The sequence below is a fragment of the Trichomycterus rosablanca genome, chromosome 12, assembly GCF_030014385.1.
Source record: "Trichomycterus rosablanca isolate fTriRos1 chromosome 12, fTriRos1.hap1, whole genome shotgun sequence".
Lineage (NCBI taxonomy): Eukaryota > Metazoa > Chordata > Actinopteri > Siluriformes > Trichomycteridae > Trichomycterus > Trichomycterus rosablanca.
Window position 1 is genome coordinate 30,827,594 of NC_085999.1, and position 15,291 is coordinate 30,842,884.

General features: G+C 38.6%; 1 protein-coding gene across 1 annotated transcript in view; it reads left to right on the forward strand.

Annotated features, from left to right (window-relative positions):
* Positions 1-15,291, forward strand: part of klf12b (Kruppel like factor 12b) — a 57,431-nt gene that overhangs the window by 29,227 nt on the left and 12,913 nt on the right. Inside the window, exons 3-4 of the mRNA XM_063005794.1 lie at positions 3,252-3,744; positions 9,230-9,365. Coding sequence (XP_062861864.1) covers positions 3,252-3,744; positions 9,230-9,365 — 629 coding nt within the window. The remainder of the gene's footprint in view (positions 1-3,251; positions 3,745-9,229; positions 9,366-15,291) is intronic.

A 15,291-nucleotide genomic window follows, 5' to 3' on the forward strand; every position in this document is an offset into this window, starting at 1 on the left:
ACAAATCACAGATTCTTGGTTTAATGGGATTTCACAAAATGTCCCAAGTTTTCTAGAAATAGGGTTTGTAGCATTGTAAATTACACATTAATAAGTCACTAATATACTTCTATTTAAATAGAAAGTTTCTTGTTATTTGTAGAAAGGCAGTTTATATAACATAAAAATAAAAGCACACTGACTACATGATGAAAATTGTGACAAATTGTAGTTGATGTCTACTAGTGAGTCATTGTTTGTAATATTGCCTCATTCATTAGAGTAAAGGGTTGGTCTTTGTTCCCGAAATACTGCAAGCTTTTCTCTCTGTCCATTTAACTGAAAATCATAATGCTGACCTTGAGGTCATGGGTTCTGTCCTTTAACCCCTAACTGACTAACTCCGGGGTTTAAAACAAAGTGACACACGTCATGTTCTATTTTCATTGTTATGTGCTATTGCTTCACAGATCAGCCAGATAATGAGGTCAAAATAGTCAGTCAGGGTTATTATCATTCGTACTGCACAACTAAATGAGTTAGAAAGCTTTTTAGCAAATAATTAAGTTTAAAACACTGAAAAAAAACATCATTTCTGTATCATTTGAACATACTAAAGAGGGTGTCAAGAGTGTGTAGTTGCATGGTATAAATGCTGGTTTAGCAGTAAAGTGAAATAGTGCTTTTTATACACATGCATGTTTACTCAAAGATTTACTCAAAAACCAGTAATTAAGTGGTTAGGTATTATGAGTAAAAGCATTAAGTCAAAATTAAGTCAAAATGCTGAGTTAATTAAAAAGGTTTGCTGGGTATTTACCCTTGTGATTGTGCAAGGTTTTATAGAAACTGGTTCATGTGTGAGCAAAAACAAATGCATTAAAGAAACATAAAAAGCAGTAGAATCATATATTTAGATGTGTAATATTTTATGTGCATGTGGGCTGGTCATTAAAACATTGAGTGTACCAGGTTAGACATGTTAAATGGTGCTAAACTGGCATGTGACGCTGGCATATGTAAATAATGCTTCATCATACAGTCCAAAACAACAACTGTGGTCTTAAGTATCTCTTCACTGTTCACTGTGTTGTTCATACTGCAGTTCTTTTGTAATTTGATGGGTGGGACAGTGTGATTTGTAAACAAGGCTGGGTGCTTCCTCTCGTGTGTGGTGTCACGAATCCTGTCTTGAGAAAATCTTCACATTAAGATCATCAGGACAGAGTCAGGCTGCAAGTTTGGTTTGGTTTCAAACTGTGATTGTGTGCATGTGGTAGAAAAAGGGTTGGGGGGGTGGGGATTGGGGGTTTGGACACCCTGGCTCAGCCAGCGGTACATAGCTCCTCTGAGGCACATGACAGTGCCAAAGAAGGTCAGGAAATTGGGCCCATATGATGTTTTTGCAGCAGCCGAGAGCAGATTTTAGGGGAGATATGAGTGGAGCCAAAAGGGATGAGCAGCAGGGAAAGTGAGGTAAATTAAATACAAACAGCTACTGCAAATTCTGCTCACCCCTCCCTATGATGTCATGAGCACCATATTAGTGTCACTGTGTAAGCTTATCTAGGTTAAAGTTCGCTTTTTTTGTGCCTTAGATCACAAGGTTAATAATTAGGCATGCATCAATATATAAGATAGTACAAATATTTAAGGAAATCTAAAGGTCTAAGTGTTGTACATTTATTATTGTATCATTTTTGGTTAAAATTACACTGCCTGCATAATTATTTATTCACAGTGAATGTTATATCCTTATCAGGAACACAGAATCACTGGGCACAGGGTTAAAGGCTAGACGAAGCATTAAGCCCACATTGATCTCTAAGTAAATAACTATTTATCTTACTTATTCTTATTTTTCTACTGGCTGAGCTCACTTGAAAAAAATTATGCAGATTGTTGTCTTGATTTTTTCACTTCTGAGCCCTGGAGTGCAAACATACAATCTAGCCTGTAGATTTGGCCAGAATAATACAAATATGCTTTTGTTTTTACTTGATATTAAAAATAGAAATAAAGAATACTAAATAAGAATGATGTTTAAATGTTAAGTATATTAAATAGTTGATATAGATCATTAAATATATGATATATCTCAGTTGAAAGTTTATCTTTTCAATTGTTGGATTTTTAAAATAATAATAATGGATTTTTTAAAATAATTGTAAAAAATGGAAGACTAAAAAATAATTGTTGTAAAATCTTGTAAAAAAACATTTAATCTATAATATAGCTCAGTTCAAAATTTGTTTTCAATAAAATCTTAGCATTAACAATTGCTAGCCTGCTTAATAAAACATTATACCATAAATTTATGAGTCAGATTAATCAGAAGCACTTTTTAATTTTCTTCTGTTTTGGCAATTTGGATGTACTGATTTCCCTGTGCACCTAAGCAACCTCTGCCGGCTGCACAATACACTTGCGGGTGGCACGCTGGCTCGGTGGGTAGCAAGAAGGTCGCCTTTAGAGCAAAAAGGTCCTGGGTTCAATCCACAGGTGCAGCGGGCCGGGTCCTTTCTGTGTGGAGTTTGAATGTTCTCGCCGTGTCTGCGTGGGTTTCCTCCAGGAGCTCCGATTTCCTCCCACAATCCAAAGATGTGCAAGTGAGGTGAATTGGAGATGCAAAATTGTCCATGACTGTGTGCGACATTAAACGTGAACTAATGAATCTTGTGTAACGAGTAACTACCGTTTCTGTCATTAATATATATACAAAATTGTCAAACATGATGTTAAAATCCTAATAAATAAAACAATACCCTTGCCAGTTTAAGGATGGCAGCAGTCGAACATGCCTCCATTTACAAATAAAAATAAGGTGAATTTGATCGTCAGTAATTGCATAATTTGAGTGATATCAAGGGCAAATAGGCAGATGCCTTTTCACATTTATTGTAGCTATATATGAACATTAGTAATAAAAGAGTAATAAATAATGTAACTGTGTAATTAGCAATAGTATGCTTTTCAGGTTGTGTAGTCATAGGGAAGTAATGAACTTTGTGGTGGTTGTGTCAGGGCGCATCATTACCTCCTTTCTACACCTGCAAAAATTGATTTTGGCTGTTACATAATAAATAAACATTTACATGAATCCTGAAAAGCCGCAAGTGACTCATATGTATGTAAACCTTTGACTTTAAGGGTATATTTTGCAGTGATATTTTAGTATTACTAAAAAAAAAACCTTGCTAACTTTCAATAACCTTTTCTCACAGAAATACCTGCTCCTAATATCAGTTCTGTTGCTTTTTTATTTTCCACAGTCCCCCAAAGTGCACAGTTACCCTGATATGGATGCAATGCCCCTTCTCCTCAGCAAAGTAAAGTCAGAACCACGGGAGGACCTTCTCTATTCTGAACAATTCCACACTCAGACAGAGCCTGTGGACCTCTCAATCAACAAAACTCGACCATCTCGTCCACCCTCAACTTCTTCACCCGTCACTTCAGCCTTCTCTCCATCCCCCTCGTCTTCATCATCCTCGCCTTCGGTCATTGCTACAATCTCTTCAGGAATGCCCTCGGTGTTAACTCCTGGGCCCTTGGTGGGTTCTCCCCCAGGGGTCCGATGTCAGCCATATTTGCACATTGTTCACCCAGTGCCGCCTTCCAGTCCCAGCAAACTGCCTACCCGGGTGCACCGGATCCCAGTGGTGGTGCCACTAATGTACACTACAGCAGTGCGCTCCCCCTCCAGTCATCTCAACTCTACCATCATGGTCCCTCTGCTAGATGAAGCCAGAAGCCAGGGAAAAGGTGAGAGAGAGCGCTGCACTACGAAAATGAAAGATTCAAAGAGCTGAGTCCACAGCTAGTTAGTAATTATGTTTTTTTAGAGAATGTATTTGGAATAGCTCTCTGTCCAGGGTGCATTACTACATCAGGCCAAGTGTTTACAGACCATGGATAGAAAGAGGTTAAAGTAGTTACATAATATTGAATATTTTAAAATAATGAATATTTTATTAATATATACATTAAATATACATTAAAATAACTGAATATAGTAATAACACTAACTAATCAACAAATGTGTATAATAATACAAATAATGTAAACATTTATTTTTGGCAGTTAATTAGTTGGAATGCAGAATTTTGTACATTTGCTTTGAGGACAGCAAATGTATTAATAAAGTATTTCAATTTGAATGGATGAATGGATAGAGAGGTGGATGGATAAATGGATGATGAATGGATGATGGGTGGGTGGATGGATGATGGATGGATGGGTGGGTTGGTGGATGGATGGGTTGGTGGATGGATGAATGGATGGTATTCAAATCAATAGATGATTGAACTGATGACTGGAGTGTAAAGTAGATGGGAGAGTGGGTGGATGGATGGATGATGGGTGGATAGATGGATGGATGGATGGAGGGATGATGGATGGATGGGTGAAAGGATGGATGGATGAATGGATGGGTGGATGGATGGTATTTAAATAGATGCTTGAGGGATATGGAGATGACTGGAGTGTTAAGTAGATGGGAGAGTGGGTGGATGGATAGTTGGATAAGTAGATGGATGGATGATGGGTGGGTGGATGGATGGGTGGGTGGATGGATGGATGGATGGCTAGATGGATGGATGGATTGGTGGCTGGATGGGTGGACGGATAAATTGGTGGCTGGGTGAATGGGTGGATGGATGGTATTCAAATAGATGCTTGAGCATTACTGGAGGGATAAGTAGATGGGAGAGTGGATGGATGGATGGATGGATGAATGAATAAATAAGTAACAGTTGCCTGTTGCCTATTGCTTTAATCATGACTTGTATCATCATGTATTTGCTGTGCTAAATAAATATGGAGTGACCAGGGCATCCACCCAATTAGAAAATAAAAACATAGACAAAGAGCATAAAGAAATTAATGACATATCCAACATTGTCTTTAAATATGTTATGTTAAACATAAGCGGACTAAAACGTGTGTAAATCTGGGCTGCCAGCAATTTTTATTGCTTAAACATGGAAAGTAGGTAACAAAACACCAATTAGGGTGGATCAGTGGATGACTAGATGATTAAATGGATGGTAGATTAAATGGATGGTACAGCAGGAACAAGGGAAATGGTAAATAAGCATTTGGCCTACTGAAATGAAATGTTAATAGAAAACGGAAAAGAAAAAAAAAGACTATGACAGACTAATGTACAAAGAATATTATGATTCATATGGTCTAAGTAGTTCTACATGGAGTTAAAGGTATTAAACCCCAGACTATACATCAATATCGCTATGCTTTTCTTCCACACTAATGTAGAAATACAGTAAGTGTTTCTGGTACAGATCCTGATGTGTGAAGAGAGTGTACTTTTTTGTCTGGCATTGTCAGCTCTGTGACTTGAGTTTTTGTGCCCATTTGATATCAAAGGGAAAAAAATAACATTCAAGATTCAAAAAGAAAAAAAAAACAAGACCATCAGCTGCACACTCTGCCTGGTGCGGGTGTCTCCAGGCACTAATGTGTTTTCTGGTGAGCGAATTTGGCCCCTTGCCTCCTGGTCTAATCAAAAACATACATCGGCTGAGCTTTTCTACAACATCTTACTGGTTTTTCTATGGGCTGCCATTTTTCAGGCTCTGGACCAAACCCAAAAAGCACTTGGCATTACTATTAAGCTGTGTTCGAGTCCGGCACGAGAGCTGTTTGTTACCAACCAGTTGTTTATCTGGAACTGGTGCTGGATCCAAATAGCTGAGCGGGGCTAAAAAGAAGAGAGCTTTCAAACATTGGGTGTCTCTCACGGCAGGAGGGAAAGGAAAGAGAGGAAAAACAAAGTTTGCATAATCGAGTGGGGCGGGTATTGAAGGTGGGTGGCAGTATAAGCACCGTGGACTCCACCTAGGGAGCTTTGCTGAAGCAGAGGAAATAGGGTCAGCCTTGGGTGGAGCCAGCTGAGTGGTACAACATGATATGGTACAGAGATAGCTGCTCTGTTGCATGTCCATGTTTGGGGTGCTGACAGCCAAAAGCACAATGGCCACACGTGAAAGTGCACATGCATGCACACACACACACCGGCTATCGCTTTTAGGTGAGTTTTTTGCCCCTTGTCTACGGCTTGGGCTCTGCTGAGGTTGCCATGGAAACAGGCTTGGGTTGGCAACAACAGTAGAATAAAATCCTAGGGTTTGCTTCACTGCCTCATGTGAACTCGCCTTTTGTCCCTGCCTTTATATGGACATTTTTTGTGAAACGGTCGGACCGGCAGTGTAGGTAAATCGGGAAGCTTCTGCAGATCACTTATGCTTTAGTGTGAGCTGTGTATGTGTGTGTAGAACTTTGTCTTGCTAGATTCAGTGACTGTTTCATTAGAGTTGTTGTCAGAAGTTTTTCCTTGCCACTCCAGCTACCGTTCTCTCGTATATCTTTTTTCTCTGTATAGTGCCGTGCTCGTGCTGGCTCGAGCCCATACTAGTTCATTGGACTAATAAATGTCTTTTAGAACTAGGCTTGCCAACCCTCCAGGATTGAGACTTTGCTATCAAGCCTTAGTCTCACAAATAGTTTTTTACATTTCGTATATTTTACTTTTTTATTTATTTTTCCTCCTTATTTTACCATAGTTCATTAGTCTTTCACTGCTGGGTACCCTGATCATGCCCAAGGACATGTGGGCAGTCCACAACCCCTTTTTATTCGCCCATACTTTGGTGAATTTGTGTGTGAGGCCAGTCTTGCACACGGAGAGTCACTACCAGGGTCATTACACATGGTCCACAAGCTACTAACCAAGGTTCTTACAGTTTTTTTCCACCCAGCAGAATAGTGGTCAATTTTGTCTGCTGCAGGCACTGGCAATTGTGCCTGCTAGGGGGCACCGAGCTGACCAAACTCAGAGAGTTCAGAATCCCAGCACTGGTGCAATGGCGGAATAATCTGCTGCGCCATCTGGGTACCTCATATTTTGTATTTTTACTTTTTTTTTTAAACTTTGGTCCTTGTGTTCTGTCCTTATTTTATTATACGGGATGACATCGAGTGATAAATACTATGTTTTACCACTGCTTTTTACTGGTCAGGGTAGGGTCACGGTGAGTCTGTTTTTTCCGAAATCAAAGGGTGAGTCCTCGTGATGGATTGGCGTCCTCTCAGAGGTGTGCTACTGCATTGAGCCAAGTGTTTCTGGGTAATCCCGACCCACTGCAATGATGACCAGGATAAAGCGGTGGTAAACATGAAAATGATAAACAAACATGTCCACAGTGAAGCACCTTTTGTGTTTAAAAAGGGTCACTTCCACTTCCAATTCCAAGAAATGTTTTTCTGTGGCTTTAGGAACATAAAAGTAGAAAAAATTTACAAAGCAAGCGCTTTCTAAAAAGACCTGAAAGCATAAGGTCCAGACCAAAAGCATTTTATAATTTTTACAGCTGAGAATAAGCTCTTCAATAGTTTAAAAGTGTGAGAAAGTTTGGTATTAGGCACCAGCGCTGGCTTATTGTTGGTGAAAAAGGGCTACAATTTTCACTGAAGTCTCCTGCACTGTTAATGAAAAAGACCCTGATGGGCAATGATGGATAAAAAAAAAAAAAAAAAGTCACTGACAGAGGAAAAGTTCACAGAGTGCACTAATGGACTGACATTACATTACATATTAGTAGATTGTTTTACTTGAGTCGCGTTTTGGCCAGGCTGAGCTCAACATGGGTGGAGGAGAGTGTGTTAATGGGGTGTACTGACAGTGTGCAGAGGCGACGCTCTGCCCAGAGACTGATAAAGAGACAGCACCAGCAATGACCTCAGAACAGCTCAACAACCCACAGCTACAGGGAACAAAGGATAAACGCAGCCTAGCTGACTTCTGTGTGTGTGTGTGTGCTGTTGACATGAGTAATCAGAGAAGATGCCACACATTCACTGTGAAAACAATCAGTAATCATGGAGGTTCTGTATGACAACCTGTACATTGGCTTTCAAAAAGATAAAAATTGAAGTATGTACTGGGGAACATGAAAAAAACACACTCACAATACAAAACATGAAATTTAATGTGGACAATGTGTATAAGGTTTTTTTTATTTAGACTTTTTTGCATCTTCACATACATATTAGGTATGTTGTAATAAATCATTAAGTGTTAAATTTGATTCTAGTTTGCTTCATTGCCTTTCTTTAAATTGATTAAATTGATGGAAACCGGGAGCCTCCACTTTCGGGATCCTCCTCTATTACTACCTCTATACACAACTCTCATTTGCACACTATACATATGTCTGTCTATATTTAAATGAAGCACTGCACCTTGCACACTTCCCTTATTGGACTGATTGTATATACTGCTTTATCCTATTTCCTAACAACTTGTACATGTATATATACACCGATCAGCCATAACATTAAAACCACCTCCTTGTTTCTACACACACTGTCCATTTTATCAGCTCCACTTACCATATAGGAGCACTTTGTAGTTCTACATTTACTGACTGTAGTCCATCTGTTTTTCTGCATGCTTTGTTAGTTGCCTTTCATGCTGTTCTTCAATGGTCAGGACTCTCACAGGACCACCACAGAGTAAATATAATTTGGGTGGTGGATTACTCTCAGCACTGCAGTGACACCGACATGGTGGTGGTGTGTTATAGTGTTTTGTGCTGCATGAGCGGATAAGACACAGCAATGCTGATGGAGTTTTTAAACACTTCACTGTCACTGCTGGACTGAGAATAGTCCACCAACCAAAAATATCCAGCCAACAGCGCCCCGTGGGCAGCGTCCTGTGACCACTGATGAAGGTCTAGAAGATGAGCAACTTAACAGCAACAGATGAGCGATCGTCTCTGACCTTACATCTACAAGGTGAACCAACTAGGTAGGAATGTCTAATAGAGTGGACAGTGAGTGGACACAGTATTTAAAAACTCATACTGATCCACTTATACCAGCACAACACACACTAACACACCACCACCATGTCATTGTCACTGTAGTGCTGAGAATCATCCACCACGTAAATAATATCTGCTCTGTGGTGATCCTGTGGTGGTCCTGACCATTGAAGAACAGGGTGAAAGAAGGCTAAAAAAGTATGTAGAGAAACAGATGGTCATTAATCTTACTGTCACTAATTGTAGAACTATAAAGTGCTTCTATATGGTAAGTGGAGCTGATAAAATGAATCAATTCCATTTCAATTTGAAATCCTCTACTGTAACTGTTTGTGTTTGTACCTACTTATTTATCTAATCATCAACCCCTTTCCCCTTATTTTTTGTTTCTACTATGGCAGCACAATCAGACTTGAATGGCTTGTCACCACGGCAAATCAGAAGTGACAGCGATGATGATGACCTGCCAAATGTAACCTTGGATAGCGTTAATGAAACAGGATCCACCGCGCTGTCTATAGCAAGAGCAGTGCAGGAGTGAGTACAGTTCCCACACACACACACACACACACACACACACACACACACACACACACACACACACACAAACAAACACACACATATGCTCAGGCATAGTCTTCTCTGACTAATGTATAGTAAAAAAAAACACACACACGAGATATAAGTGGGAGTATACACATATTGTAGCGTACTACCCAAGATGTTTCAGAATGACGCATCCTCTATTTTTGTGTCTGTTCACTGCAGTTTTGCCTACAATGTATAAAAGGTGGTGTTGTAATCACCCTTTGTGATTCGATTTCGAATGGATGTAATTGCCATACTTATCTATTAATCTACACTTAATTACTCATAATGAAGTGAAAACATGTTCCTTTAGTTTTCAAAATGTAAATTAGGATAAAAAAAATTCAAATTATTCAGATCTTATATTACATACAGAAATGACTATTGTAAGTACTCTTAAATACATCTTAGCAAGCTTTAAACACCTGGATTTGGGCAGTTCATCCAATTCTTCATGACAAATCCTCTAAAGCTCTGTTATATTAAATGATGAGCTTTGGTGAACTGCCATCACCAGGTCTTTCTACAGAGGTTTAAAAGAGTTTAAGTCTGAGCTTTTGAGACTTGCCCCAAATCCAGTGTTGTTTTGTCTGTATGCTTTGGCTTATTTATGTTAAATGTTGAACTACCCTCCTAGTCTGAGTTTGCATGCATTCTGGATATCATTACCTTTTACCTATTCACCTTTAAAAAGTTCAAAGACATTTCAAAAACATTATACAAATCCTTATCAGTCTTACTTATTAAAAAAAAAATCAATAAAGCCATTAAGGTAAAACATTACATTTTACTTCTTTTATTTACATGTTACAATTTATTAACATTTTACCAGCTGTCCCAACTTATTTGGGCTGGGTTTTCTATTTGCAATCGCTCTAATACTTTATAGAATGATCGATTGCTTCACCACTGACAACAGAAGCAACAATAACTAGTTTTGGTGGCTCAGATGTGCAAAAGTATCTTTCATCAGAGTCAGTACCCCCTGTTCCAGCCAAAATTCTGTTCGAGCGGTGGTCTCATCTTCTCTGGTAAACTCTGTGACAATTCCCTGGCCATGCTCCACTTGTTATTTAGTCAAAGTGCTTGGAAAGTATTCCTGGATTCTGCACTGTCTCACAGCCACAGGGACAGCACAGAGTAAATGTTTCCCTTTGCTGCGAGTGTGTTGCGGACGAAGGACTTTGCCCTGGCTGCAGTTCCAGATCTAAGGTTTACAGAGGTGCTTCTTGTGTGTTTACAGAAGTTAGGAAGGGTGGGGAAAGAGTCTCGGAGAGGGAGAAAGTGCAGCTGTGTTCAATCTAGTTCATGAAATGTGATTACATTATGCCCAGTCCGTTTACAAGAACAACACTGATATCATAGCATACCTATTGAGAGAGAGAATCAAATCATTCAGATTTTACCCAATAAAGTGTCCCAATATAAGAAAAAAATATTCCAGAGATGATCTACCACTAAGCAGATAATTTGTCTCTTTCAATTCTGTTACTTAAAGATACTAGGCTTTATCTTGCTTATACCAGGAACATCTGGTTAAATAAAATATTTTTAGACATTTTGCCCCATTTCAATTATGCATTGCCAGTTTCTTGCTAAGACTTTACAAACTACAGCTTATGGTCAAGTGTCCACACACTTTTAGCCATATAGGGTACATTCTCTCAGACACCCAGACTTGGATGGTAAGAGCCAAAAATCAGGTCAGGGCCAAAACTTGCATACCATGCTGAGCTGTTTGTTATATTGTGTAGCTCATGGAAGTTTCCAGTCTCTCATCAATACAAACTAGTGTTATATCCATAATGTATGATTGTTACTCTAACACCAACTCTGCTGCCTCTTATTCCAAATTTGTGCTTTTACTTATGCATTTGAACATGAGCTGGGATCATTTTTGACCAGATCTACTCTATGTTGTTGATATAAAAATGAATAAACAATTGCCAGCCACAGATTTTCTGGAACCATTGACATTTCCGGAGTGGACCTTTTCCATTGAGTGCTACCATCTTCTGTGGGGTCAGATGTGTAGGCTGTGATTTGATGCAAATGTAAATGAATGCGATGAAAATAAGCCTTGGGCACACAGAACTGTTAGTGGCCTCTCAAAATGAACTTAAATAGCCTTTGGATCATCCATTGCACTGTTCTTTAAAAGAATACTGCAGCATTTTTGACCTATTCATTATTCACCCGATCAGCATAACAGAAAAAAAAATCTTCTAATCTTTACTTAGGATCCCTCCCATCCATCCATCCATCCCTCCATCCCATCCCTTCATCCATCCATCCCATCCATCCCATCCATCCCATCCCTTCATCCATCTCATCAACCACTTAATCCCGGTCAGGGTCACTGCAGGTGCGGTTCCACTGGGCACAGGACAGGAATACCCAGAACAGGGCTGGGCTGTGAATAACCCTTCCCCCACATCCCTCACAACCCACCACACCCCTGAGCCAATCATCTCTACATAGATGCCCAGCCAGCCAATAGCACCAATGAGATTCAAACCCGGTGCCCAACAGAATTCATCCTTTAGAATTTAAAATCTCTAAATTTCTAAATTATTAATTTATGTAAATGTTTATTAATCAATTCAATAAGTGCCCTTAACTCTTATATCAATAAATAAATAAAGTATCCGTCCATCCATCTATCTATGAGTTTCAACTAAACAGAACATTTGTTGACTTATTTGTTGTAATCTCCCACATCTCTCATAATTTCTCACTATCACTCTTAACTATTGCACTTTATACAATTTTAGTCATTGGAGAACCAGAGGAAGAAGCAATGATGGTGCAATTAGATAATGCACCTGATCAGCACTGCAGGGGAAAACTCCCGCTGCCTGAAGCACTGCGTGAATCTTACTTCCACCCCCTAACTGTGTATAAATCTCTTAGTAAATGTCTAAAAATCCCCACCTCTGTATATTCATGAATACTGGGGGGTAGAGCGGCTATGCTATTGTTAGAGCTAATCCTGTCCCGTCTATTGAGTATTTGGGGTCATTCGGCCAAACAGGTGGGGAGGTTTGTGTGCACATATACTGTGCTGAAACACCTCAACCATGATTCCAATATCCCTGACCCTCCAACCACTTGTTCTGGCTGCCATGTCCTCTCTGGCTTTTAAATTCCATTTCACAGTGGAAAAGATTATGTTTCCATATTTTGAGCACCCAGACTAGATAGGGAGAACATGATAGGATCAAACACAGGACCCTGGTGAGGTGTGGCACCAACAATACCGTCTGATAGTGTCCTCTGTCTTTAAGTAAATAGTAAATTGGTTGGTGGCATGTTTGTTTGGCAGCAAGACCCACAGACACTTAGCTAGATTTTTTGTCCTTTCTTGCCAGTTTATTATATTAGGCAGCATTCTGAATTTTTTAACCAGTGCAATCCTGTCAGAACCCCACTCCCCAATTTGAGGACTACTGTTTTCAGTATAGTAATGTAAATAATATTATATTTTACAAAATATTAGCATAGTGATATTTTCATTGAGATCAAGTGTGAGTCCTTAATGGACATCAGTTATTTTATTATATATACTGTATATATATATATATATATATATATATATATATATATATACACAACCCCTGGCAAAAATTATGGAATCACCACTCTTGGAAGATGTTCTGTCAATTGTTTAATTTTGTAGAAAAAAAATAAATCACAGACATGCCACAAAACTATCATTTTTCAAAATGTCAACCTTCTGGCATTAAGAAACAATAAAAAAAAGAAACAAATATAATAGTTGTGGTCAGTCACAATTGCTTTTTTTAGATCAAGTAGAGGAAAAAAATATGGAATCACTCAAATCTGAGGAAAAAATTATGGAATCACTCTGTAATTTGCAGTTTAAAAACAAAACATCTGCAGCAGATTAGATTTGCTAATTATTCTTCAGTTTAAAAAGAGTGCTTACACCTCGGAGAGCTGTTGCACAAAGCAGATTGTCATGAATCATGGTTCCAACACAAGATATGTCAGTTGAAACAAATGAGAGGATTATAAAACTCCTTCAAGAAGATAAATCATTGTGGAATGTCGCAAAAGATGTTGGTTGTTCCCAGTAAGCTGTGTTTAAAATCTGGACCAAGTACAAACAAAATGGGAAGGTTGTAAAAGGGAAGCATAGTGGTAGACCAAGTAAGACATCAAAGCATCAAGATAGAAAACTTAAAGCAATATGTCTTGAAAACAGAAAATGCACAACAAAACAAATGAGAAACAAGTGGCTGGAAAGTGGAGTCAATGTCTGTGACTGAACTGTAAGAAATCACCTAAAAGAAATGGGATTTACATACAGAAAAGCCAAACAAAAGCCATCATTAACACCTAAAAAGAATAGAACAAGGTTAAAGTAGGCTAAAGAAAAGCAATCGTGGACTGTGGGTGACTGGATAAAAGTGATCTTCAGTGATGAATCGCGAATCTGCATTGGGCAAGGTGATGATGCTGGAACTTTTGTTTGGTGTCTGTCCAATGAAATTTATGAAGATAACTGCCTAAAGAAAACATGTTAATTTCCACAGTTGTTGATGATATGGGCCTGCATGCCGGGTAAAGGCACAGGGGAGATGGTCTTCAATAAATGCCAAAGTCCACATTGAAATTTTGGACGCTTTTCTTATTCCATCAGTTGAAAGGATGTTTGGTGATGATGACTTCATTTTTCAAGATGATAATGCATCTTGCCATAGGGCAAAGGACGTGAAAACTTTCCTTCAAGAAAACATATAATGTCAATGGCATGGCCTGCAAATAGTCCGGATCTCAATCCATTTGAAAATTTCTGGTGGAAATTGAAGAAAATGGTCAATGACAAGGTTCCAACCTGCAAAGCTGATCTGGCAACAGCAAGAGACAGTTGAAGGCAGATTGATGAAGAATACTGTTTGTCATTAGTTAACTCCATGCCTCAGAGAGTTTAAACCATTATAAAAGCCAGAGGTGGTGCAGCAAAGTAATAATGGTGCAGTGTTTTCTAATGATTCCATAATTTTTTCCTCAGATTTGAGTGATTCCATATTTTTTTCCTCTACTTGATCTAAAAAAAGCAATTGTGACTGACCACAACTATTATATTTGTTTCTTTTTTTATTGTTTCTTAATGCCAGAGGGTTGACAGTTTGAGAAATGACAGTTTTGTGGCATGTCTGTGATTAATTTTTTTTCTACAAAATTAAACAATTGAAAGAACATCTTCCAAGAGTGGTGATTCCATAATTTTTGCCAGGGGTTGTATATACTGTATATATATATATATATATATATATATATTTTTTTTTTTACAATTTCTACATAACCTGTACATATCTGCCAGGAACAGTTGAAAACTGCTGCTTTAAGGTCTTGCCATTGACAGTTTAAAACTTAAAACCATTTCCAAAAGTGCAGTTTTCTAGCTGAAAACCACACTCCCCCCGCTACCGATTTATTCTCTTAAATTAGTCCAGATAAAGTCCAAGCATTTGGAGGTTGAGCCACGCTCACATGACTGCTGTGGCCATTTATCAAAAATGCACTGCTGCCATTAATTTCAGTGAGAAGTATCTGTTGGCAGATCATTATCCATCTAAAAGAGATTATATTTCATCCCTGCAACATCAGACAATAAATCACATAACAGATTATACTATAAAATCATATTTTTTGGAAGAGTTATGCATATTTAACAGACTTATATAGCATTTTAGTGCTTATAGTCAGTATACAGATATCTGGTAGTTTACAAGCATCCATGGCTGTGTTTCAATTCACAATGTACTGTACTAAATCCATGACAAAGCAGTACACTAACATTAGTGTGGCTTGCACTTTCTGACAAATGTCAAAAAGGCCCACACGA